Source organism: Acanthaster planci, linkage group LG04 (genome assembly GCF_054643075.1).
Source record: "Acanthaster planci isolate LZ-2023a linkage group LG04, COTS_SCS, whole genome shotgun sequence".
Lineage (NCBI taxonomy): Eukaryota > Metazoa > Echinodermata > Asteroidea > Valvatida > Acanthasteridae > Acanthaster > Acanthaster planci.
In genome coordinates this window covers 2,704,359-2,731,586 of record NC_141780.1, presented here as the reverse complement: position 1 = coordinate 2,731,586, position 27,228 = coordinate 2,704,359, and the positions used below count along the sequence as shown (strand labels likewise).

General features: G+C 39.1%; 4 protein-coding genes across 9 annotated transcripts in view; 3 read left to right on the top strand and 1 right to left on the bottom strand.

Moving 5' to 3' along the window:
- LOC110983659 (synapsin-like) overlaps nucleotides 1-27,228 on the bottom strand; it is a 180,044-nt gene that overhangs the window by 95,862 nt on the left and 56,954 nt on the right. The window lies entirely within an intron of this gene.
- On the top strand, nucleotides 1,867-7,902 carry LOC110983662 (uncharacterized). The gene is made up of 5 exons (XM_022243097.2): nucleotides 1,867-2,347; nucleotides 3,921-4,136; nucleotides 4,764-5,012; nucleotides 6,237-6,352; nucleotides 6,555-7,902. Exons 1-5 carry the CDS (start codon nucleotides 2,218-2,220, stop codon nucleotides 6,780-6,782), a joined length of 939 nt encoding a protein of 312 aa, XP_022098789.2. The 5' UTR covers nucleotides 1,867-2,217; the 3' UTR covers nucleotides 6,783-7,902.
- Nucleotides 10,435-13,203, top strand: LOC110983671 (metalloproteinase inhibitor 3-like). The gene is made up of 4 exons (XM_022243105.2): nucleotides 10,435-10,727; nucleotides 11,087-11,326; nucleotides 11,466-11,593; nucleotides 11,857-13,203. The coding sequence occupies exons 1-4, from the start codon at nucleotides 10,595-10,597 to the stop codon at nucleotides 12,037-12,039; spliced, it is 684 nt and encodes a 227-aa protein (XP_022098797.2). The 5' UTR covers nucleotides 10,435-10,594; the 3' UTR covers nucleotides 12,040-13,203.
- On the top strand, nucleotides 16,774-25,062 carry LOC110983663 (metalloproteinase inhibitor 3-like). Its single transcript, XM_022243098.2, has 5 exons — nucleotides 16,774-17,040; nucleotides 21,149-21,429; nucleotides 22,040-22,166; nucleotides 23,015-23,139; nucleotides 23,512-25,062. The coding sequence occupies exons 1-5, from the start codon at nucleotides 16,923-16,925 to the stop codon at nucleotides 23,692-23,694; spliced, it is 834 nt and encodes a 277-aa protein (XP_022098790.1). The 5' UTR covers nucleotides 16,774-16,922; the 3' UTR covers nucleotides 23,695-25,062.

The following is a 27,228-nucleotide window of genomic DNA, read 5'->3' as shown; positions in this document are numbered from 1 at the left end:
AGTTTCTAAGCATTAATGCCATATAAGACTATTCACACACGGATGGAATTCCAAGAGGAAGCAAACAAGCACTCAGTGGCACATTTTAACCCCTATGGACCTGCAAGGAAAAACTTTAACATTTGAGAATGCCTTGACGGACTGACGGACAGAAAACGGAAATTGGTATTACATAAGCTCCTATTTGCTTCCCAGCTCCCCAAAAGCCAGTTGAAATCAATGTGGTCCAAAGATGGCATGACAGACGAATATTGTAGCAGAGCGGAGGTCACTAAATAGAGAATTTAGATAAGAAAAACCACTGAAGGTATAGATAAGGACTTGGGATATTCCCTGTCAAAAATAACTCCAGCATTTATCAAAGTCAAGACACTTGAGAATGATAAAGGTTAAGTGAAGTGTGACACTCCTCAAATTTAAAGTTCAGTTTGAAATGTAGGTCGGTTTATGCACGGCTTTGCACATCTGCAATAAACATAACTTTTGACAAAAACTCTGAAAACAACTGCACTTAAATTTTCCAAGTTACTGAAAAAATTGGTTGTCCAATTTGTTCTCTCAACCATCTTTATTCAAACAAATACTTTGTCCTTCAGAAATTACTGTGTTACCAATTTTCAACGGCACGTGCAAGGAATGTCTAAACTACCTTTAATAGTTATTTAAGTTAGCATTTGACAAAGGTGGAAGCATGTGTATACAGGCTCTTATACTGATTTCTTCCATGAAAGAGACAATAATATCCTTCACAGGAACTAATTTGAACGGGTATCTAAAAGCAAAGATGAAACTGAAGATTAAAAAAGCAGGGTATTTTGATTTTGTTGTACTTTGATTTAATTGGAATGAGACACACAAAAATGAAAAAAAATGCAATATGCTCTTATTAATTTACATGAATTTTTTCATACTTTTGCACAAGATTAGTTTGGGGTGAAAAGACAAAGAAACTTCGATTGGAACTTTGGTTTTGTAAATGTATAAAAAAAAATTGTTATACTCTCTTTTAAATATATTAAAAGAACATTAAAGCTTCTGTAACGACCATTGCAAATATGAGTACCATGAACCACAAACATAGTTGATACATGTACATGTATCTCACTGAGAAGTCTAAAGTTAAGATAACATCAGCAATCAGGGTACCTTTTTACCGAGTGAATGCACTTTTGAGGAATAATTTCACCAGTAAGAGTTGCACAACCTTCAGAGCAATATGAACAGTGATAGTGACTCTACAAGAGGAAACAGACCTTCCGCTATCGTCAAACAACCCTATATCCCACACAGTGACTGTATGTAATGACAAAGATATATTCTAGTCATATTCCACACTGCTCATGATACACTATTTTGGCAAACTGCATTTTCTAAGAGACTTTAGTTTGACCTATATATAAGAACAAAAAAAGTTTTCAGACATGCTTTAGTGGGTAGAGTAAGGGTGTACTTAACTTTCTCGAATGCATGGAGTTCATAACGACCTCCACTACTAATAATTTACATGGAATATACAGAGTGATTGATGTGAGTGAGGAGACAATATCGTACAGCTGGTAAGGAGACAATATCATACAGCTGGTAAGGAGACAAATCATACAGCTGGTAAGGAGACAAATGATGTCACTGCTGGTGACTGATATTACATGTAGTTGATTTGGGCTGAAGGTTACCCTTCTGGCACTATTCTTGTGGGAATGTCCTAAGGCTGTTGTAAGGTAGTGCCTTACTTGCAGGTGATTTCAGCAATATGACCTTAGGTCAGAAAATGCTGTGATCTTATACACAAAAAGGGGAAGTGGCTTTCTCTCTAAGTGCATGCTATCTCCATGGCAACTAATCCCACAGGGAGTAGGGCCAATTGGTGTAACTGTCCTTGGATTGACAATCTACCTGCAGTTTCCTGAGTTGTGAAGTTTTATCTGGTGAAGAAACAAGTTCAACAGAATTTCTGAACCATTGAACTGACACATGTCCAATGTGCATTCTGTGGTGAAAAGTTTGCCAACACAACAAACTTCCTTTCTTCAAGAATTTCTTCAGTAAAATCAAGATCTACTTCATCAGAGACTTCACTGAAACAGGGTCACAACAACTTCTAGAATCCAGGAAAACTGCTTTTTTTGTATAAGTTGTTTCACCTCGGAGTGATTGACTTCAAGTACAAAGAAACAACCAACCGCCGCAGAAGCAATTTTAAGTTCACAGGAACTAAAGATGTTCAGCTTTGGTGTCAAGATACTAGTGGCAGTTGTAACAACTGCATCTCTCCAAACTGCAGAGGGTGTTTCCAGTTGCAACTGCACCAGAACCCATCCACAGCAGCACTACTGTACAGCAAATTACGGTAAGAACTTTCTCAGGAGTTTCAAGTTATTCTCTATATCATCTTTGTGAAGGTTTAAATGTGCCCTTGTATAGCTCTCCTTTAAGTTGTCTGAACACGAACTTGAATAGGCCTACGTGCAAGAAAACTGGGCTAAAACTCACCCGACTTCTCGAGTGATCAAAGTTTAAATGTCGACAGTTTCAAAGTCAGAACATATAGAGTACCGAAGCGTGACGTCAGTTTGAACAAGAGAGTGCAGTGCAAATGAATGGAGTACGCGCACAAGTTGGTTAGCGTGCAGATCATTCTTGCACTAATGCCTTTTAATGTAGACAGCAAAATAGAAAAGAAATTATATGAAATGAAACAGAGCAGGTGGGGAGGTCTCCCTTGTCCCACAACCAACCTTTTGGAAACTTGGAACACAAATAATGAAATATGTTATCAGTCTATCTGTGAAAATTAAATTCAATACAACAAATGATACTGTTGCAATGGTCATAATTTACACTTTCAGGCTTGTTGGCCAGTATAATGAGCATGTTAATGGGAATAAGAAACTCTTTTGGCCTACTTGTTGTGGAAAACTTAACATACCATGGGAAAAAAATTCAAATGTTAATGAAACTGATATCAAAAAGGACTGCAAGAAATCAGCATAAAACCTCCTGAATGCCAGACAATAAATTAGATTGTACTGCCATGGCATCAGAGAAAAAGAAGAGGAATTTTCTCGCCCCCCCTTTGGGAATTGTAATAACACTCTACCAGCATCAAAATAAAATAATTATATAATTGATAGGGATCAATCAGGTTTGAGAAAAAAAAATTTGAGAAAAAAAATTTCCCATGACTGGATTAAAGTGCCTCTTTAGCACGCTGCCCTGCAATATCAGAAATTTCAACTGTCAACACTTTTGGCTCAATAAATAAACAGTCTCGCCTCCTTTCACTTCAGTTTCAGGGAACCGTGATGCAGTGCACAGTGTAACTTGCACAACTTTGTTTGGATAGAATTTGGAGTGTTTATTAATACTTCATGATCTTTAACTGTTACTAGGGTGAGATGCCAAGGCAGCAACGCTTCTAAAATGGCAACAGCGAGGGAAGAAAAGTCAGGAATTTTTTTGTAAACCATACTCTGTATTGTATCAATTTGAAGATACTCATCTTGGTCATAATTTACTTAACTTGTCCAATTAAAAGTGATTGATTTTGTTTTGAAAATGAAAGTAACAGAATGAATGTTTAAGCTGTGAAGAAAGTTGATACTTAACCCTAACACTCCTCAGTCCTCCAACAGGTGAAGGATTGAGGAGGGTTAGGGTTACTAAACAGTAAAAGCCTGAATCTGAATGCGATTCTTGGACAAAGCTTCCTTGTTCTTGTCTCAGCCTAAGAGAGCCAGCTCTTATGAAAAGCTGTGGAGGGGTGGGGAATCTCAGCTACACCATGCACAATCTCTTTGGATTGTTTTTTTTTTGGGGGGGGGAATTGTCACTAGGGTTAAATACAAAATTTTATTTTGTAGATTTACTTGGAACTCAGTATATTGTTTCCTATTGAAATTTTAAGCTATGTCTTTTCTTAGTGGTCCGTGGTCGAGTGGTTTTAATACAGTGGCAGCTCATTCCAGACTTGCAAACCGACCCAACTACAGTGACAGAAACCCAGACAAACCTTACAGCGTACATGACGACAAATCCTCCGACACAAGGGCCTGAGGGTACACAAAATGTTGAGACAACAGCTGAAGATGACGATAAGTCAACAGCATTCCCGTCTTCCCATGGCCAAGACCACGAAGGTATTTTAAGAGTACATTCATTTTAATATGGAAATACACACACTAAAACGTTGATGGTGTACTATTTTACAGTCAAACTGATTCAACAAGATATTCGTCTGCTCCTCCCCGCCCCCCGAAACTTAAATATTAAAAACAAGAACTTCCAGGGTTCCTGCATTGTCAAGGACAATTAAATTCTTTTCCATGACTTTCCCATGACCAAATTATTAAAATCTATGACTCAATAATGCAATTTCTTGGACTTTTAACACTTTTAAAGTTGCAAATAAAATCACACATTTTATACACTTATTTCCTAATAATAGAAATCACACACAGTGCTTGAAAAATTCCATGACTAGTTATTTTTACATAATTCCATGACTTTTCCAGATCTGGAAAACAAAAACAAATTTCAATGACTTTTTCAGGCTTCGGGAACCCTGAACTTCAATAAACAGTAAATACCCACTGTTTGCAAATGACCTTCACACAAACACCCTGATGCAGATACATGTATGTGAAACTTTCTGTCAAAAAAATAACAAAAGTCTGTTGCTGTCTCGGTCAATTTTAATAAAACATTTCTTAGGACAAAACAAACCAAACTCAAGAACTGGTCCACGTAACTCTTTTTTAACAAAGCAATGCCTGCTCATAGACAAGACGATCAACGAGCAAGCAGAAGGGAAAAACGTCTCCTGAGAAACCGCATTGTCAACCAGGAACCTTGGAACTACGAGATTGTCTATATTATCAAAATACAGCATATGTACAAGAATGTGGCAAGATCATCACTGATCGAAGGCGAGGAGATGGAGCTGAAGACTCCCTACCCTGGAAGGGGATACTGTGGTGTGGAGCTCAGAGCAGGAAAATCCTATCTCCTGGCTGGTAAGCCTATCAATGGTTGCAGGCATAACGAAGCACAATGGACAATCTCTCAGCTGGCAATTAGGTCTCGGTTTTAGAACCACAATCACCACTGAAATCACGTTTCCTGGTCAGTAAACCAGGCTGTGGAGAGTCTTATTAGAACCGTAAAGCTGTCAAGGTTGATATCCTGGGCTAGTAAGCTAGGCTGTAGAGAGTTGGAATTCCCATCTCCTTGTTGGTATTCAGTAGCTTAGACTTCCTATTTCATGTGTTAAATATCAACACACGTTTTACTTCAACACATCCATATTTAAGTTTTGGAAGATGTGGTACACTGCTGGTCATCAGATTTCAAATTAAATTTTTTTTCTCTCTTCAGTACGAAGAGGGGTGCAGTTTTAATGGAACATATATTTTGGGAAAATGGGCAATTTCTGAAAATATAATTCGTAGAAATTTTTTAGCAAAGTTTTTTTTACAAATTATTAATATTATTGATCAAAAACATTTTTCAAACTGTTCAAACTGTGCCTGGTTTGGTTAGTTTCCCCCTTCCATCCCCCTGTTGATGATGCCTCGCTACCTTCTGTGTCTACATACAATGACAACTGATGGGGCGTGCAACACACAGGTTTGCAAGTGGTGTCACAGAGGGCGCTATATCATTCTGCAGCTCTGGTATTGTCACTGAACATGCTAAGCTATTCCACTGGGTCTACAGCAAAGTTGCCTTCAAATGTTCTTTACAAAGTTATTGCCATGTATTCTTCCTTAACCCTAACCCTCCTCAATCCTCCAACAGGTGAAGGATTGAGGAGGGTTAGGGTTAAGAAAACATTTCATATGATGATGTCCTATTTTCTTAAGAGAAATTCATTGCATTTATGGTGCTTATAATAAAAATTATCTAAAAATTGTTAAATATAACATGAATTATAAAAATAATCATGTAAGTAATTAATTAAAATTTGCATTTTAACTCATTCTTTCTTTTTGTCACTTGGTTTGAATAGAACATTTTTAATAAGACTTAAAATCTTTTGTTTTTGTAGCTTTATGTCATTTGATTTCAAATATCTAAAGTAACTATCTGCAAGACTTACAAGCAAAGTTTGCAACCACTGAGTGCTTTCAACCATATCCATCTTACATTATGGGTCCATATGTATTGAACATTTAGTCAAACGAATGTTGTTGTTTTCCCAGACTGCCGAGTTTTTCTACTGCTTGTTCTTTTTCCAGGTGTGGTAGCAGGACAGGTGAACTTGTGTGACTGGGTTCAGGAATACCGTCATGTCTCTAAACTACAGAAGCGAGGCCTTAAAAACAATTATGGTCAGTCCTGTAGTAAATGTCAGGTGAGGGAAATGAAGAGTACAATCACTTAAGTCTTCAAGTTTAAGACCTGACAACAAAAACAGGTCTTAAAATAAGCTTCCACAGAGGTCTCAGTGATATAACTGTTAATTGGAAATTGGAAGTTTTGAATTGATGGGGCAAATAGGCTTTATTAAACTGAAATATTTATCCAAAAATGCAGTACAGAAACTTCGTTTTCAGATCATGACCTGCCACGACCCAGAATGTACTGGTACTCTTCCTCCTTCCACCTGTGCCTATCTCCCACCACACGAGGAGGACGACATGAGGCATGAGATCGGCTACCGTGATAACGACTGTCTCGCCAGGCACTCCAGATGCTACTCCAAGGGGAGGAAGGCAGACAAGTGCGTCTGGACAACAAGTGGAGACATGAAAAGTTGCCGGAGACAAAGTCGTCGAAATTAGACGCCAGATGGGGTTCCGGTATTAATGTGAGGCAGGATGTATTGTGTAGGTGGAGATGTGTGATCAGCCTTGGGTGTCTCTCTGTATATCTACAGCTTTGGCTGAAAGTAGTTTGCCAGTGGGCTGTAGCCACAGCCAAAAACATATCTTATCACTGCTTTTCATTAATCATTGCACGCAGGTGAATAAAGCCAAATAAAGAGTTTGAAAAACAACTGTACCAACCATGAAAACACCGTAAATGGTACACTGAAAATTGAAAGTACTGGAATTTACAAAACCATTATGTAAAATATATTCATTTATGTTACACTTTTCTTTTGATTGGTTTAAATTGGTAGTATTTACTTGATGGTATTGCTGTGATTTTAGTTACATTTTATTACAAAAGTGAACAGAAATATTAGCATAAACATGATATTCATTTCATTTTATTCCTACATGCAAGTCTACAAGAAACAAGAATTCTTTGGAATGTTTTATTGATTCATAGGGCAGAATGATTTATGTATCAACACTTTCCAAATGGTTACCCTACTTTCAAAATTGTCCACACTGACCACATGGTTTTTAACAGCTAATCTCAGCATTTGACTGTGAGGCTTCATTTTGAAACGAACGGCCCTCATGGCCTTACTCGTCAACCACAGCAGAAACCCAAGTTAAATGTCAACAGAAAGTGGAACTAATATCCTGTAATGCAATCACTCTGACAGAATGCCGGTTTTCAACTTACGTATAATCATTCACTATTATTGGATTACCCTATTTGACACCCCCTTCCCGACATACTTTGCCCATTTCAAATGTGAGTGTCAACATTTTTCACAAGAGAAAGTTAATTTTATATTTATCACGAGTTGGCAAGAGAGGGCAGCAGACAACGTAAACTGAAACTCACCACAAGCACCTTTGGAGCGAAGTGAATACTTCAAGGATCTTTAAATTCTGCTACGGTTCCATTTCACAGAACTTTTGAACACCAACAAGTTTTTAAATTATTTAAAATGATTTAAAATCAAAATGCAATGAATTGTTAGTTCATTTTTACTAAACTGATATATGTACACTCTGTAGCTTTCTCAAATAATCAACGATGCATGTGGTTATGTAACTTTCATCAGAATGTGTAGCATGTCTAATTTCCAAATTGCAAATGAAGTGAATCTCTGCACCCCTCTCCCCCACATTCACACTCCCAACCTTGGTGAACCGAGTAAAAAAATAACTTATTTTTGACATCTCTTCAAAAAGTTGTCCTTTTTGTGGGGCACTCTTCACTGCTACTTTACAGTTTCCTGTGAAGAGTTTGTGTATCATTTCCTTCAAATGTATGCGTGCACTGTCCCGACTTTTCTCTACTTTTTTATGCTCCCCTTTGTCAAACATGAAATCCAGACATTCTGAGATTATCACAATGACATCCAATCAGCTCTATCCCCTCTCATCTCTCCACACATCACAGTAAGTGGAAGAGGCCCTGCCAAACAGCTTAACTCAAGTTGAATCTTTCTTTTTGGAAGGATGATTCTGAGGAGATTTGACTTCAACACATGCATTGAGCTTATTTAATCCCATGACCTGCTTACACAGGGGCTTTCAAGATGACAGCACAGCTTCCAGACTATCGAAATCCACTCTACCAAGAATTCACAAAAACCACCCTGAATTGAAAAGAAGAGAGTTAAACAGGCAGACTTGAGTTTCCAAGTCACTTGAAAGATTAACAGCAGACTGAGTCAAGGCAAGTTACATCCTGGCTACCTGGAAACCATGATCTCAGAAGAATTCTTACTAAAGTACTTCAGTAAAGTTTTCTACAAGTTGAATGTATTTGTTTACCAAAACAGTGACGTCATTCACAAAGTATTCTCCAATGAATAGCAGAAAAAGACTGAATAATTGCCTTTGGAAAAGTCTGACCCACAAGTACACACCCTGATCTTATGAGTATCAGGCAGGGTAAAAACCTGCTAGTTGTGCATGTGCTTGATCAAATAAGACTGGGAACTTTAACAATGCCTGCTTTTTCATACATTCGTCTGTGTTCAGACCTAGCAATGATGCCAAAGAAGAATATGAAAGATGTTGCCACTTATTTGGTGTATCACATCGCTTTTTCTTTTTTGGGGGGCTGGAAAGCCAGTAAGTATTTTTGTATATATGCACTATTTTAAGCAAATATACTTCAAAAAAGTACTGAAACAATTTTATAATTATTTCAGTAATTATCCTCTTCAATTCAACTTCCCAGAAATCGACTAACTTTTCAATTCGTAAGAAAAAACATTCAAGGATTCATCTCTTGCAGAGATTTAGGGAAATATTGGTCTCCTATTTGACCCCCAGGCACAAAACCGCAAAAACCACAGGACTATGGAAAAAAACCACAAGATCCTGTTGGGAGTAATCAGCATCAATGGGTGATAGCGTCAGAACAGATCAGACCATACAACTAGGCAAGGATCAGGCCGTGATAGGCTTTGATATGATCCATTGTTCATTAACAAACCTTGGGAGCTTCTTCATGCAGACTGAAACACAGTAGGCCTCTAGTACAAATCGTTAGAATTAGCGATGACCCAAAATTTAAAAAAAAACATGAGCAAAAGGATATTGAAACACACCACTGAGGTTAAAATCAAAGTTCCCAGACAAGCGGTTCAGTTTATTAGTGGGCACTGTAAGTGTGGCTCTGGGGTGGCTAATAATTTCTCCTAATCTATCTTGCCCTCACTGGTATGTTCTTCAGAAGAATGCGAGTCAACAGACTATGCACTAAAAGCAGTAACTCTAATGAAATCCTTGCATCGCTATCAATGACAGCCAAATTAAAGTTGGGTACAATATTTTCTGTCCAGGCTACAAAGCATGTAGGCCTACACCTTCCAACCTCTCAAGATGTCAGAGAACCAGGCCACTCAACCCAAAACATCAAAGAGGGAATCCTCCCTGACCTAAACAATAAAAGGTTCATAGTAATAAATCAGGATTCTGGGTAAGGAAAATAAATCCTTGATGTCATAAAATGCAGATGGTCCAAAACCACATAAAACTTGAAACTGTAACAAGACAAGGAGTAGATGAAACCTCCAGTGGCTGAAAGCAGGCTCCGCGCCAAAAACAAAGGTATCAATCAGAAAACAACCTTAAGTTCCTGGAAACATTCTTGTTTTTGGCAACCACCATCTGTCTTCATACAAATTAAGGCCAAAAGCTGTTTTACATGAAATGAATCCATTCATGCTTGAGTAACTCAATTTTCAATCTGTTATTTAATTAAATAGCAGAGCTGTTTCATACTGTGAAAACATTGCAGATAAAGTAATTAAGTTTTCTTCGTCAATTCATGGCCGTGGTGCTGTCTAGCTGCTTTGCAATTCCTCCCCACTATATGGTCCCAAAGGATTGAGTAACATTACTCAGTGACACACCAAGACCTTTAAACAGGGTCATATGTGAAGCATGAAACCGTGATGCTGCTGGACGACGACGTGAAAAAAAAATTCCTCAGGGAAAAGAAAAAGAGTAGAAGGAACTTAATGTAAACACGTCAACCAGAGAAACCTTGCAACGAGTTCCAGGAGTTTAGGATTTCATTCAGATGACTTATATCAACCCGGAACTTTCAGATTTTCAATTACGGTTTCACTTTCAGTCAAAAGCATATAAAAGAGACTGTGAACAGCCAACCTTAGTCAGTGGTATCAACAGAGTTGGCTGAGAACTTGATTTTAACAGTGCACTGGTTTTGATGCAGATGAGCTGAATATTTGAATTAATTGCAGTTTTACATCGTCTAAGAGGCCAGTATGACGCGTTCATCCAATTTAATTCCTGTGCCTTTACTGGCGCTGGCATTGATTGTTGAGCTGTGTCCATCAGTGTTGAGTTGTTTGTGCCAGCTATCCCATCCACAGAAACAGTTCTGTGATGCTGACTTGGGTAAGTCGGATTAGTCCTCTAACATAGGCCATGTCCGAAACGGGCTTCCAGAGCTACGGCTAGGTCTATTGCCTACGCGTCTCCACCCATTGCGAATGGAGCGAAGACCTAGACCTAGCTCTAGACAACAGATTCCGATGCAGCCACAGTTTCTTACTTTTTCTTAAATTTTAATCTAGGCCCTCCTTACTTTTTTTCTAAAGCACAGCAATGCGATGACAACCTTTGGCCTGTCTTATTATGGATATCGATGGATATGGATGTGGATGGATATGGATTACGGATGAAAACATTTTTAATCTAATCTTTTCGTCAACTACTATCCACATCAGCTTCTAATTTGTCTCTTTTCATTCCAGTGATCGTTGGTACGATTCAAACCAAGCAGTTCTTACATGGACCCCCTCATCCAGCCATTCTGCCCGATGAACCGACCATCATAAGCTACAAGATTCAAATCAGTAACGTCAAGAAGGGACAAAGATATGCCGGGCAGCTGTGGAACGTTCAAGATAATGAACTCATTGTCAACACATCAGCGACAACAGTGTCCTGTGGAGTACCATGGCTTGAAGTTGGCCAGCGCTATGTACTCACTGGTATGATCCCCCCTCTATGTAACACAGAATGAGGAACTTTTGAATAGGGAGAAAGGATCTCAATCTTTTCTGTTTATTTTCCCCTCCAAAAACCACATTCTTTCCTTAACCCTAAGCTTATTTTTTTTTTACCTGACAGTGACAATAGTGAAAGACAAAGCTTCCCTTTTGTATTGTAACTTCCATCGCACCTACTCGGAGCTAACCGATATGCAGCGGCGAGGCATAAATGGAGCCTACAGCAGGGGCTGTGAACCACAATGCCAGGTAAAGTGCCCTCTCTTGAGATCAGAAGCTGGCAGTAAAAAATGGCCGACTGTGGTATGAAATGACGTTTTTGACATTAGGAAGATACCGGTAGTCCAAAATCCTGCACTGCTGCATACTTTTGGGTCAAATTTGGAATGATACATCTCATGTTTAAAGTCTACAAAAATAAAGTTTACTGGTGTAAAAACAGAAGGTTTTTCTACACTCTCTCTGTCCTTTTATAAGAAACTGTAATGGTTGACTTGTTTCTTTATTCACAGATTTACACTTGTCGCCCCTATGGTCACTGTCCTTCGACCACATCTAACATCACCTGTATCCATGGTAACCACCAAACCAATGAAGACTGTTACTATCGCCATGGTTACTGCAGGGCCAAATCAGCTGGAAAGTGCAGCTGGAAGACGAGTCCTACCTTCAATGCATGCATCGACCAAGAATGAACTGGAAGTGTTGAAGTTATTTTGTTTGGACATATGTGACCCACATGTGGAATACTTCTTCTGGGAATGATGCCTGTTCACAAGGCATATTCAGACCATTTTTCTGAAATCCTAATCTCATGTATTGTTGTTTTATTGGCCTCCATTCTCAGGCAAGTCCACTGTGAAGACATATTCTGAATTGGAGTGATTCCAATACCTCTAAACTACCATTAGAGGTCCAAAACAGCAGAAGTGCACACATTGTGAGAAAAGGTCAACACAGTGACCATATATAGTTGTAAAATCATTGTATCGTGTCCCTGCTTTCACAACCAAATCCTGGAACTTCCCTCTTCTCGTTACTACACAGGTTCATGTGATCATTCAAAACTTGTTTCTGTCCTTCAACTTGGGTCTATCTTACTTGCTGGATGTCTGCTTTCTTTGAAGAGCTGGAGCTGCTGAAGCATTGCATAGTTACCGATGTTGACCCTTGATCTTGAAAAAGACCTTTTTGTGGATAAACACTGGAGTGCACTGTATTGTGAATTGCTCCTTTTCAGACCAGCAGTGTTTATTTTGTTTAAATACAATCCTTAACCACGCTAGGGCTGCTTCCACAAGGGAGGTATCTGTGAAAAACTCCCAACACACCCATGTTACCCTACCCTCTCCCCCCCCAATTTTTTTAAGCAAAAAAAAAATCATCAAAATTATGTTTCCTTCTTCGTGAAAACGCAGTCCAAATCCAAAATTTACACAAGATTATTGTCATTATGAAAGGTGATGAGTGTACAGAATGTATCTTTAATGTAGTAAACAACAGAAACCATTCATAGCCACTAATAACTACCTTTAGTGGGGTCAGGCCAACCACAAATGTAGGCACTTTAATGTTTATATTCAAAATTCTGTCATTCTTATAGAAGAAAACAGATACTGACTTGACTGAGTTAACATAAAAAAGAAAACATCATTGATGTATAGACATTAGTTTTCAAATTTATACAAACTTTTACAAACTCTTCCCAAAGTAACCGAAGAACTTTTTATCGTAATCACATACAATATGTTATCAGAATAACTATTTAAAACAATGTCATATTGAATGACACTGTGACGGTGTACTACAATGTAGTTTTCTTGGAAATTGAAATAAAATTAATACTCTCACTCACTTAACATTCACTCTGATCACTCTGTGAACAGTCCTCTGACTTTTTTGCTGAACATATGTTCAGGGGGAAAAAACGAGAAAGTCCACAAAAGAGGATACCATTGACTCCAGTGAATGATTTTTACAGATGGACCTCCTACTGAATAAGGCTGACGTTTTTTGATGGTCATGGATTTCCATTATAATTATTTCCTCAAATACTGATTTAGAACTAGTGAGGCTTTTGGTTGGGCAATCATGCCCAAGACTTCAAAGGTCAAGGACTGAATTTACCACAACCTCATTGGTCAGGGTAGAAACATAGGCCCTATAAGTTATTTCTGACAGATGTGGAGCTGCATGTAGCTACAAGGTACCAGCCTGCATCACCTACGCAGTGTGTCCTCAGAGGTGAAAAGAAAGGTTCCGGTGCCAGGCATGCCCGTTTAAATTGAACGTGACCATATGTAGGCCAAGCTATAAGTACAGACGATGTAACCGCGGGAGACAGCATGGCTTGGCTAAAGATATCATATATCAAACAGTGGGTTTCAATTTGTCTGGCTTTTAATTACATTTTGCCCTTTCACCAATATATATGGCTTTGTGGGATATTTGGTGAGAAATAGTCATCAAGCTTTTAAGTATGAAAATGCTCGGGACTCAAAGGCCTTTAATCACTGGAAAACAGGAGAGCAGTTTTCACATAATGGAGGAGAGCCAAAATGTCTACAGCTTTGAAATTTTGTACCCATCATAACAAGGAACAATACAAAACTATAATATTTTCACACAAAATGGAACTGATCTTGCAATATGCAAATCTGGCGAGGCAATTTTGTAATCGGTGGTTTTTGTAGGTTCTGTGGTGGAGGCTGCTTGACAAGTTCCACTATGCAGGAGGTTGTGGGTTGAATCCAGGATTACCCTGTTGTCAGGTTGAGGCAGGTGGTAGGAACATGGAGGTTGTGCACTGCCAGATGCCGGTGTGTTACATGTAGGACGCATCAAGCAAGAAACAAAGTTCTCTGAAAGCAAACCTTAGTGCTCTATCTTATTACACTGTTCCAAGTGACATTAATCATTTGAATTAAAACAGTTTCCTAATTTATGAAAATGCAGAGTCACAATGAGTATTTAAATTTTTGTTTATGTACAACAAATTCTGGCCTGTTACAAAGCTGACATTAACCAAATGACACCCACAATGACAGTGCAACATATCCATGAATCACTCTTACTTACATGGGGAAAAAGACAATTTTAATTTGGATATAATTGCTTCCTACTTATTTTGAAAGAAATCACTTATTTCCAGACTGACAATCTCAAACATTTGACATTTTCAAACATCTTCAGCTTCTTGTTATAGCCTTTCAAGACAGATGAAGCTCAAAATCTTGTCAAAGTACGTCAAAGTGATAATCACATCACCATGCATTGGTGGTCATGCATCAAACTCATATCACAGCAAGTCTTTAGAATCTAATTTCATTCCATTTTGAAAGAGCGGCAAGTTCCTGTTGTCCTAAAGTTATTTGAATCTATGAAAAGTCTATGACCTGTCTTTATAGTTCACAAATGAACTCTGCATGTTGATTAGTATCACTCAGTATTTTCTGCTCGGCCCTTTACTCTTGCTAAGAAAATAGCTAGAAAATAGAGAGTTCCAGTACAGAATCCAGTCAGTGAAATGAGGGATTGGGCATTTCCAAATAGACCCTCATCCAAAAGGAATGTTAACAAAGACTCTGCCCCTACCTGGCGGCACCTTACCCAAGTCACCTGGTCCAGGTAATTTGTCCTGGCAGACACTCTCATGTCACCCAAACATGAAGGATACCCACATTGGTAGGTTTACCAAGAATCAGGCCCAGAAGTACGACTTCCAAGGTCAAACCAAGTCCTGGTGTGTCTGACCACAAATGCCAGCAATGTATTGATGCATGATCCCTCCAGAAGGACTTAAAAGATCCAGGAAGATATAAATAGCACAAAACTAGCCATTCTCCTCATTGACATCTCCCTCTGGAAAGAAATGGAAACTGCGTTTCCATTTCAAGAAAGAAAAAAAATTGAAAATTGATTTTTAGCCTGGACAAACCAGGCAGAATGTTTGCCCTTGGTGATAAAATGAAGGGGATTCCAAATCCCAATACCTGTTTTACTCAATTTGGTGAAAATGTGAAAACAAAACTTCCATTTTGGGTCACATTTGGCTATTGTAATCCTTTACCCTACCACAGCAAATACTGTGAAAAGAGTTCCAATTAAAAACACTCCGGAATTTACCCCTTGATTACATTTTATTCAGGATTTGCATGAAATCTGGAAACTGAACCCTTCTACTTACTGAGGAACATTTCACCTACAATCTCTTATTGAAAAGTTCCACATGAAAATAAGACAAGCACTGCCTGGATCTCATTTGTTTTGCCGACATTACATAATCCAATGGGTCTGCATGAGTGAGACAAGAATCCAAACTTCTCTTTATTAAACATTTGTCTGTCACCAGAAGGCTCACAAATGAGTGAAACCTAAATCTGTAAAAACCACTTAGCCGAAAAGCTATAATCAGTCATCACACACTTAAAATTGACTGCATCAAAACCACATTTACCACGACCACTGTGAAAAAATGTTCATCATTAGGTCTAAATACAATTGGGCTATGAACCTATTACTAAAGTTACCCTCATTTCATGTCAATGTCAGCGAGGATGTCAGAGTCCACTTCCATTGGAAAACTGGTACACGTATTCCATCCTTTCTCGATTCCGGAAATAAAATGAAATTTAATAGCACCCAATTCATCAGAAAAAAAGATTTCCTTTATTTGGTGATACTTCCGTTGACGAACAGTGCTTTCAAGAGCATGTCGGATATGGATGAAATGTGTGCTGTATGTACAGTATAAGCAAGGTCACTGTACGACAGCCAGCAGTCCAGACAAAGTATGAGGGGGTCAATTTTTACCTTTTATGTTGACATTCCAATCATATTTGGGCTTTTTCACACTGTCAGACACAAAATATTCCAAATGGGACTTAAATGGTAACTCACAGTTTGGACTTTAAAGTGAATAGAAAGGTTTACTTCACCGAAGATTGGAACAATTAACACTTCCACTTTGTTGGCAAACTTGTATCAAATTTGGAATGAGTCCAAGCTTTTGAAGTGGCACCATCAACTTTGTTATGTTCTCAAGATTTCACAGTATGAAATCACAATTTCTATGGTACTTGATAGATCCAAGCCATGTAAGTAAACTAGAAATAATTTCACTCACTTATTCTTCAAAACCCGTTGTCATAACATTTTTGTAAACAACTGATGCAAGTTTTCTGGGAAATGGAGTCAGTTGCTCCCAATGTAATAGAAAACTTTCATGAATGTCAGTAAATGCACACCTGTGGTTTCCTGTTTATAAATTGACAACAGCAACAAAGGTGTCTGTTTTGCATGAACAGCACTGTCTCATCTTACGTTCACAGGGATGTTTCCAGAACTTGGCCAGGGAGTAACACAACTCAATGGAACAGCCAAGGAAGCAGGAAGGTATAAAGGGGCACTGGGTTTTTCGTGGGAGTCAGTGTTCTACAGTGTGACAGCCCCTGACACTCAGACTTCCAACAGCTCCACTCAACTTACTACTAGTACTAGAAGCTGAGTCAAAGAGTCCAGCGAAGCGTGATTTGGCACTAGAAGTTGGACCCGAAGTCGACAAGCCTTGCTTCGCACCATGAGGGCCTTGTGTGTTGCTGTTTTGGTTGGTGTCTTGTTTACATGCATGACAGGGAGCCATGCATGCAGTTGTCAGCGTAACCACCCTCAAGACCAGTTTTGCAGATCAGAGTTTGGTAAGCTTCAACTCTACTCATGAGGAGTCATTTGGTGTTTTCTCATTCACATCTCACCTTCTGAGAGAGGCAAAACTGTGAAGTGCAACAACTTAACTCTAACATTTTGAATGACAATCTTTCAGGTATTTTGGCTTGAGAGAAAGTGTTTGCTGACTTTAGATATCCCTGTAACTTCTGTAAGGAAGCAATTTACCAGACTGGTGATAGAAAGCAATTTTTGAGATACACAGTTCAAAGCTACAATCCTGGACAAATCTCGTTGGAACATGTCTCCCCTCGCCCCCTGTAAATGTTGTTTCTCATTGGGTAAGTTGGACTCAATCTTAGTCCAATTAATGAACGCAACATTGAACAGGGTAGAGGGGGATCTTTTTACCATGCTTCCCACAAGGTGTCCCAACTATTTTTGTCCAGGATTGTCTGAGTTTCTCAGTGGAAAGTGGGTGTCATGAGCGTGGCCGTGGGTCTGTGTTACGCGGGATCGAGGGTGGGGGGGGGATTTGCCACATTGCTGTTTTGGGCGCTGCTGTGTGATGCTGTAAGTATTAGATGGTTATGGAATGAAATAAATAATGACTATTATAGGCAAGGTGTGGTAGTATGCCCTGTCAGGAGCATAATACCCCCCCCCGAAAGTAGATGTATATGTAAATACACAGTTATTTATTATTTCATGATACAATAGCTATGGTTTAGGATCACCCATTGGTACGGGATTTGTTTCAGTGGAAGGGTTCATAGTAAATTTGCGAGGATTGGATTGCTGCTCACTGTATCAGCAACAAGAGTTAAGTTGGCCACTGAAAATGGGATAAGTTGGGAGCATCGTGAACGGTGCACCAAATGAAGTCTTTTATTCGCTCTGAAGGGCTATATGGTTACATAAGGAGTACACAATTCTGTCTGAGCTCTTTTCACTTTCTGGTTGGGTTTCAGATGAAATATTGCAATGGTGAAAAAAAAAAAGGATGTGACTCTCCTTTTTTCAATTGAGGTGGTGTACCATTGCAGTTTAATATCGCGCTTGTGTGCAGCATTTTTTAAGAGCGGGATGTTTGCACTCCCTATTAGGATTAGGCGGACTTCTTAGAGACAATCCTGGACAAATCTCATTGGAACTTGCCTCCCCGTCGCCCTCTGTCAATGTTGTTTCTCATTGGGTAAAGTTGGGCCCAATCTCGGTCCAATAAATGACCACATTATTGAACAGGGGAGAGGGGGTATCTTTTCACCGTGCTTCCCACGAGGTGTTCCAACTATTTTGTCCAGGATTGTGGCTCCAAAAAATCACGGAAGTTTTTTGCTGAAATAAGCAAATCTTGGTATATTAAAAACGAATGATCTCTGATTGAAATAGGAAACAACACCTCTTTAGGAACTAAACTAAACAAACTTCCAAAGATAAGAATAGGTGTTTAAATATGTCTTAGTATTTCAGAAAGACTTAGTGATGAGTATATATATTATGAAAAATGTGGAATTGTTGTCTTTGTGCTTACGTTAACATTTACAGACGTAAGCAGTGTGGTCTTCTGAAAAAAAAATTAAAGGCTGCTAACCACTTAAATCCAGCCAGGAAAGTGTCTAGAACATCTGATAAGGGATAATCCAGAGGAAGGAAATGAACTAGGAAATGAAGATAAAAGGGCGTCTGATCAGACGAAGCAATGACGATGATGCAATCAGGCCATCTATTACTAGTACCAAAAACCACATATAGCACTGCTGCATTGTTAATCTTTAACCCCAAAAAGCATTTGAAGGTTTGTCAAAATATTTGCTTTCACAACAATTTATAGACTACAAAGTTAAATCTCTCTATTTATGACACATGAAGTAAATGTAATGAAAAAATGATTTTTGACTCTACTAATTACAACATTTTTAATTACAACTGCCCCAACATTGACCTAGAACTGTTTCCAATTTGAATGGTCCTTTGGTATTAACAAAGAGAATCACTAAAAGTTAGCAAGTTATGACCTTCAGAACAATAAAACATCCTGGTGTTGGTTGCAATCACAAATGCTTTTAACAATTGTCTGAAATTGTTTTTCATGCAAATTGTTCAATTTGCTATAATTTTGTATTTCCTGTTTCTAACTTTCCTTGAGCACACTGAAATGAGTCACTGGCTGACAAAGCTAGTATTAGCACTTTGCCATTGTTTGAAGACAGACACTTTTTTTTCTGCTCTATAAAACCAACTTCCTTAAAACAACATGCTGTTGCTTCCAGCTTAAGGATTTACACTTCATGCAACAATGTCCCTGTTAACAAGATCCTATCACCATGTTATCAACAGCTTTTCACTAAACAATGTCAACGTTTTGCTCTGTGGTGTTTTCATGTTCACCGAGTGGGCTATGAAAATAGTTGTGGGAGTTCACCCAATCTCGCTTGACCCTGCTCAAAGCTTGGACTATTTGCACTTGCGGACGGAACTGGTATGCTGTATGTATGCTGGAACGAAATAAAAAAACATCTGCACAACAGTTTAGCCCTTCATCCTGACTCATAGTCATCGCAGTCTCTTGCAAGTGTGTACGTACACGTACATCAACAGTTCCTATATGTGGTGGAATGTGAACCTGAAGGACCTTTTAACAGAGTTCGTTTACTTCTCACTGCCGCTGGTGCTGATCCTGAGGGTGGGTAGGCATGTCAATGCACTTGGACCAAGGACATGGCTGACAAGAAACAGCTACCCCTTCACTTTGTATTGCACATTCTGAAATTCAAAGGGCATGTGTATTTTTAGCCACTGATGAAGTGAACATCACAACTTACCTCACCAAACGTTTGTTGTAGTTCAAATTTAGACTTTGAAAAAAGTACCAATGAAGAAAATAGAGGCAATCCTCTGTGATTTAAACAGAAGGCAGGTTAAAATTTAATGAGTGAAAGATCAAATTAACAGAAGGGCAGAATACTTCTTTTCTATAGATATTTGAAAACTAAGTTTCCCAGAGCTTATGAAATCCCTTATTGTTTCACAAGGGGGGAGCATGATCTCTGTTCAAAACTGCTCCTGAAGCTGGCAACTGACTAGTTCAGTAATGAGCAGATATTTCCTCAGATTTAAGAGGAGTTTGTCAACCCCTAAATTTCTACTGAAATGAAGATGAAATCTCCAATCATGGTTCTACAAGGAATTGCGGAACATCATCTGTTGATACTGCCCATGCAGCCAGCAACAAACTAGTTTAGAAGTTAATAGAAATACATCATGATTAGTCATCCTTCTTTAAAACATGTTTTGAAAGGAGGCAACCTTTGAAAGCCAGTGGAATGAAGAGATCTTCATTAATCCTGCACAGTAAAAACAACTTCAAGCATGAAGGATACATTACAATGATCATGCTTGACCTTTCACTGAGGACTTCTGGCCTTCAACTGTCAGACCAGAAGCATCATCAGCACATCATGATAAGAAGTAATTAGTTACTGACCACAAGATGCATTCAAGCATGTAACTCACAGAGGGAGGTGACAATGATATGTAAGACAGTCAGTGTAAATGTATTAGAATGAACCATGTACATGTAACTTTCATAGTACAGCTACAGCCCCGTGGTGCACTAAATCAAATCCCCCATCCCCATTAGAAATGAAATGGACCACAGTTTCAAAGCATTCTTTCTGTCAAGGAACTTTCATGATCTATTGGATGAAAGTTTGCCATGGAAAAATTTCCTCTTGTGACATAATAATAGCAAAGAGACACATTTCAACAAAGTGGAAGATTGGCTTAAACTTTTGTGATTTAACTGGGCAGCTTTTTTCTATTAGAAATTCTTCCTCACTCTTCACTTGAAGTCTTGAAGAACCAAAACTGCCAACAGATATTGATGTTTACAAAGAGCAGAGCTACATGTAGATGGCCAGGATTGGTTGATCTGGTTACCCACACCATAGAGCTGGGAACACTGCCCACACTAACCGCCAATCCATGCCCAGACAGACTTTTGTTACCCGTGGCAACTGGACAACAATCACTCCCACAATTTCTGCAAGTACATCAGATCTAAGCATAAGGAATAGGAAATCTGCAAAACAAGTATAAATATATATTTCTGTCCTTTTTTAAACTTCTGTTCTGCAGTGGTCAAGGCAAGCGTTGTCAGCAGGCAGTACATCTACAAACCCACACCACAGCCGGTGACAGAACCCGCACCAGAATCGTCATCAGAGTATTCCTCCTCTGTACTTGACGAGGAAGGTAATTTAACTGAGGTGCAGGGACCGGCAGAGCTGCAGAACAGGCCACTGGCAGAGCTGCAGAACAGGCCACCAGCAGGCTTGCTGGCCCCCATAGCAATGAATGATTTCCCTCCGAGTACCAGGGAAGACAACAGGCCAATCAAGTTGGAGTACACCATCAAGGTAAATCACACAACAATGCTTTCAGACGAGAAACCAAATTGCCATCAAATAATGCTCTGTAACTGAGTCCCACTCAAGTCATTCACAAGCCATCAATGTGCAAGTCAAATCACAAGCTATTAAAATGAATTGTGACAAAACAGGTCCTTCGTCACTGTTCCTACAAGTCTCTTCAAGTCCTTAACAAGTCACCAAGTCACAAGCTACTAAAATGTCACTCCATTGCTTTGGACTCAACTTTACTTGTGACTGGACTTTTACAAGAACTTATGATGACTAAAACACAAAGAAATATGATGCTGGTTTGTTCATCTAAGTTCTTTTTCATTTTCTTACAATTGTTCTGTGCAATTGGAATGTGAACAAGGTGTTTGCCTATCAGTAACATGGTGTTCATAACAATTCAAATGCCTTTGTTGACTGACTGCTTTTAATTAAAAAAAACAAAACAAATGGGGGTACACGCAAACTGGTCAGATTACAAAACTGATGTAATTGTTAGATTTGGGGAACCTCATGTTGTGGTACAAAATCAAGAACGCCAACAGGTGAGTGTTAAGCACAATTAAATCTGTTGAAGTCTTGCTAAATGTCAACTTGTGTTTCACAGGTGGAGAAGGTCTTCAAAGGAGACAATTATCTCTTGGAGAGAACTCTGGCCAAGATCTACACTGCTCCATATGAGTCACTCTGTGGCCTTGTAGGGTTGACAAATGATATCTCCTACATAATTGCTGGTAAGCTCAAATGGTCAGCCTTGAATTGAGAAGCCATAAATGTGGGATACTTTTTACTCGTCAAATACCTACCTGCATTTGTGACCAGTGTTTACATGAACTCAATCATGTACATTAAGACTTTATGGCAATAATTCCAGATGGCAAAAAAGATGCAGGCAATACATGAGAAGACAATGCTGGTATGTGGACATGTAGCAACAAGCAGTTAGAAATCGTTAGATCATCACTGTTTTTAGTTCATGGCAAACTGTACCTTTGATTTACAGGCATTCTCAATGTTCCTAGGCATCTGTACATTTACACGAGTTCAACATCCCTTTAATAGCAGACGGTGGATTTCAATTTTCTAAAAATTTCATTTCATATGGTATTTTCAAAATGTTACACAAGCAAATTTGCATGCAGAAAAAGTCTGTTTCAGATTTTAAGTTGTCATAATTTAATGTAGAAATTTAGTACAGATTCACAACACCACTTGAATGGTACTTTTTCAAGGTACAGTCAGATTATTTGTGCAAATAGAGCTACGTGATGTCATGCACTGAACAGATGAATGATAGTAACCGCACATGTGTATGTGCCGTGTCAATGCTTGCACTCACTTCTAATGGCAGTGCCTCTTTAGATACATCCTTGGAAATGGCCTTTCATTGTTTTCTTTGAAATGACAGCTTGCTAGAAAGAATAACTTCACAAGGAGTTTAGCTCCATAACCATCTTTAGAGCAAGTATACTTTTCAACAATAATTTTGTCACTTACTTTTTGAATAACTGCAAATGATAGACTTTACCTTTCAACTGAAACTGCAGACTTCTAAAACCTAGGTTACCTTTCTCCTTTGCAGGTTCTTTTTACAACAATGAACTTCGCTTCGGCTTGTGCAGTTGGGTTGTACCTTACAAGAGTCTGCCCCGTACTCAGCGGAGAGGAGTGAAATTGATGTTCAAGAAGACTTGTGGGGATTGCACAGTAAGTGTAATCATGCTAATGGTCGGTGTCAATGAGTGACAGTGGCTAATTGGGGTGGATGTTGTTGCTTTGTGGCAAATTAAAAGTTACAGTTTGGAAGGCAATGGGCGTGGCTGCAATGGGAAGAGTGGAGGAGGGCGCACAAAGGGCGTGGCTGTGATGGGGAGAATGGAGGAGGGCAGTAACAGAGGCAGCTTTAGACAATAGCATGGTGGGTGGGGAGGAGCTCAACACCACTGAGTTAAAGCAGAATTCTGGGGAGACAAAGCAACAACACACTGTTTAGCACAATTTCATTCCTGATGGATGGCAAGGTCATAATGTGTTTTGGTGATGACATTCATCAAGATGTCTTCCTTTTGTTTTCTCCAGATTGGTAGCTGCTATGGTGCCACATGCAAGTTTGTCCCCCAGGAAGATAACCGTTGCATGGTAGACATTTCTATGATGGGCAACAGCTGTGAGGAGCAACACTCCTTCTGTGCGCGCTCAAGGAAGGCTTGCAAGTGGCAACGAAACAGAGATTACAAGCAATGCCTCAGCAGTACACCCTAGGAAAGCAATCTGGATACCTTCCAGATTATTAGGAGCAGATTTTATTGACAGATATAAAAAGAAGGCACAATCCAGGTCATTTAATCACTACTCTACTCAACAGCCAAGTGGACATCTGGGTTGTGTCTTTTTACATATCAGATACTATGCCAGAGTTGTATATACACTGTATTATAAAATAATTCCCGTTATCGATTCTTCCTCTCTATTTTCCTACCACTGTTCTCACTGACACAAAAATTTGATGTGGAAAATGCCAAATTCTATGAATTAGACAAAGCCAACAATTGTTAAACCACTAACCTGAGGCTGAGGAAGACAATGAACTGAGATTTCATAAGCATTTCAGTTCCTGCTTTAACATACATACTAGGAAATTTCAGAGCAATGCAAAATGCTTGAATATTTGATTAGGGTGGGTGAGGAGGGGGAAAGGAAGTTCCTCTTCCAACCTTTTCCCCTACCCTTGGGGCATTCACTCCCCACCCCTGCATACCCATGGTTACAGGAAGCTCTTTATGAATGATTTCAGGTTTGAACAAAAGGTTCAAGACACATAACAAACACTCATCTCCAGCCACGGCCAGAAGTGTGTTTAGACAGAAAACACAGGGTGTCTATGAATTTCATTTCCAGCCCAACTCCAAACCAGAAGAAAAAACAGAACTAATTGAATGTTCTCCATATGGAGTTAATGTGTTGAAATAAAAAAAAATCCTCCTTAATTACATCCTGGGTCTGGTGAGATTGCAATTCTTAAGTGAGGCAAAGTCACTGATGTGGTTCAAAGTTGGTATGATTAGTGTTAGAGTTTCCGCCATCAACCTCCGTTCTAACATCCTGTATTACAGTCCAGACATACAATGAGGATTTCCTGTAGTAATTCTTCAGGGATTTCTGACTGTGATAGTGGGAGGGACAGCTTTAGTCATGCGGATACCAGAATTAAACCTAACCCCCTGGGGTGTATGTAAAATCATTCTGAAATTAAGGACTGTGAGGGTAAAAGAAACAGTTCCTCAAACTAGCTTCAATCCAGGGCCAACAGTGTAATTTCACAGGTTGAAAAAACATAGTTCTTATAGTGGCTCATATGGAGGTGACATTTAAAAAATAACTACAATACAAGGTTAAGGTTGTTGGTTTGTGTATTGATATATATGCACTTGCATCTGTTATAGCAGTTAGATTACATGTATATAGTCAGTGGCACACTGTTTATCACTCTTTGTGTATAGCAAAAATCTAACAAAGATTCTATAATTGAATGCACTGTACATGTGTACTGCGGGATTTGTTTGTATTTGTTCACTATTTGGATATTTCAAATGGGAACTCAAAATAATAAATAAATTCCAAAGTCTCTCATTTTCCTTTGCTGGCTGACATTTTCTTGAAGCCTATTCAGGCACAGGGAATGTTTATTGGAAGGGACACAGATATGTGCTAGACAACTTAAGCACGACCAACAGGTGGAGGTGTTTTCATACTTTTGCTTGTTATCTGTGGCATGCTGCCAGATCTACCTGTCTTGGAGTCAGGAAACAAGGGTGCCCCTATCAAACCCCAAGGGTGAATACTAACGTGAACTACGTGATCAGCCCATTCCACTTCTCTGACATTATGGGAAAAAGCTCCTGATGGAATCCGGCCAATTTGGCTATGGGGGGAAAATACATCAGCAAGCCGGGACCTTTGACACCAAAACTGCTTAGGAACAGAATTATGGCTCCCACCTGTGCATGAGAGGGGTGACTAAGGGATAGGTCAAGATCACATTTGTAATCTATATCCTGTAAATTCATTGACCAATTATCGTCCCTGTGGAAGGTTTAAGGTCGCAGATGGAATGCCACCATTGGCAACAACACCGCCACCAGAATAGGAGGCTTCCATTTTCCCAAATTAAATTTGCTCTTGCTCAAATGGTATTACATGTACAGGCATATACCAATAGATGGAATGTTGGTGAGCTCATTCTTCCATGATGATAAGAGTCTAATATTGTTTGGAATAGAAATAGTCATCTTAAGGAATTTGATACAAAAAAACTAACATAAAAACACCTTAATGAATGCAAACTGTAGCACCAGGCCATGAAAGGAGAACTCAGGAAGTATTTGTCAATATAAATGAACAAGTACAAGTCAGTTTTCATCATAGGACATTCCATTAGAAAGAAACTGCAAATTTTTCTCTCCACTTGCTTGCCAAAAATAATCTGGAAGCCCCTCTGGGACACAATCAAGCTCTCTGAGTCCGCTGACCCAGTTCTGGTCCATTCCATAACTTGAGCCAACTCTTGCCAACAGAGGGCAGCATATCAATTCAATGTATAGCAATGTTCTTATCACAGAACTTTTCTTGGGGGGGGAAAAGAATGGTACAAGTACATGTGTTATTCCCAATTAATATTTTTTCCTTCTTTTGGTTTTTCAGGACTCCTTAACACAACAATAACCTCTGTCTAGAAAACTGGTATATTTCACCTTGGCCTGATGACAGGAATTCACTGACACATGTCAAGTTTATCATAAGTCCTTTCACAAGTCCCTCCACAACAGTAGTCACAAGTCCTTTCACAAGACCAGACAAGAGTAACTGGGTGAAGGGTGATGAAGGAATGCTTTGTCATAGTTCATTTGAGTAACCTGTGGCCTGGATTAGGAGTGGAAGACTTTTGATGGACTTGGAGGGACTTAAATTGTGATGGACTTGATTTCGACAATTGAGTGAGCAATGTTGAGTGGGGTGATTTGATCCAGCTCTGATTTGATCCTTTTTCACCTTTTCTGCGAAATTCTTGCCTTGAACACTTTTAAAATCAAGCGCTCGAGGACAGACACAACTCAACAATGAACCGATCAAACCTGAGTCCTGCTGAATTCAACAAAATGTAACTTCTGCTCTAACTCACCCGCTAGATTTTGATAAGTTAAGCAAGCTTCATACTACTGTTATAATGTTGTATGCTGATAGATAACCGAGGGCACCTCAGAAAATCCTAGTGAAATCTACCGATCAAATCATATTTGTAAATTGTTCCCCTCGTCACTTATTTGAAGCCCTCCAATGACTGCCCAATCCTCCTCAAAATTCATCCACATTGTAATTTACAGGAAACAGAAAGGGAGAAGCTTCCTAAATAAACGTACATGTAGGCAGCACTGGACCCAGATTGAAAAATGACATAGTCTCAGGAGCTGAGGGAAAATGCAGGTGTTTGCTGACAAACAATGGCTGAACCACTCAAAGGTTCTGCAGGTAATCAACCAACCATACAGGTACAAACAGGCATTTCGTTGCATTTTATTGGAAATGGACTTCTGCTAATTTCTGCACTGGTTTCGCTCAACTGCTCACTCACAATTGTTACCATATAAAAAGGCTGAGATTTTTGGTAAACACGCATCACCTGGATGTACATGTAAGAAAAATCAAAAAGTGAAATGCATCACTGACCTCCAATACAAGCTGGATGAGGGATGTGCCAGGTGAACTAGTCAAGGCAGTTCATTCATACATCAAGGCACT

Excerpts from the sequence above, each read along its gene's own strand:
- LOC110983663 (XM_022243098.2), top strand. The coding sequence starts at position 16,923 with ATGAGGGCCTTGTGTGTTGCTGTTTTGGTTGGTGTCTTGTTTACATGC. Across the intron at positions 21,430-22,039 it reads AGTTGGAGTACACCATCAAG|GTGGAGAAGGTCTTCAAAGG; the intron begins GTAAATCACACA and ends TGTGTTTCACAG. Across the intron at positions 22,167-23,014 it reads TATCTCCTACATAATTGCTG|GTTCTTTTTACAACAATGAA; the intron begins GTAAGCTCAAAT and ends TCTCCTTTGCAG.
- LOC110983671 (XM_022243105.2), top strand. The coding sequence starts at position 10,595 with ATGACGCGTTCATCCAATTTAATTCCTGTGCCTTTACTGGCGCTGGCA. Across the intron at positions 10,728-11,086 it reads GTTCTGTGATGCTGACTTGG|TGATCGTTGGTACGATTCAA; the intron begins GTAAGTCGGATT and ends TTTTCATTCCAG. Across the intron at positions 11,327-11,465 it reads CCAGCGCTATGTACTCACTG|TGACAATAGTGAAAGACAAA; the intron begins GTATGATCCCCC and ends TTTACCTGACAG.
- LOC110983662 (XM_022243097.2), top strand. The coding sequence starts at position 2,218 with ATGTTCAGCTTTGGTGTCAAGATACTAGTGGCAGTTGTAACAACTGCA. Across the intron at positions 4,137-4,763 it reads CCATGGCCAAGACCACGAAG|CAATGCCTGCTCATAGACAA; the intron begins GTATTTTAAGAG and ends TTTTTAACAAAG. Across the intron at positions 6,353-6,554 it reads AGTCCTGTAGTAAATGTCAG|ATCATGACCTGCCACGACCC; the intron begins GTGAGGGAAATG and ends CTTCGTTTTCAG.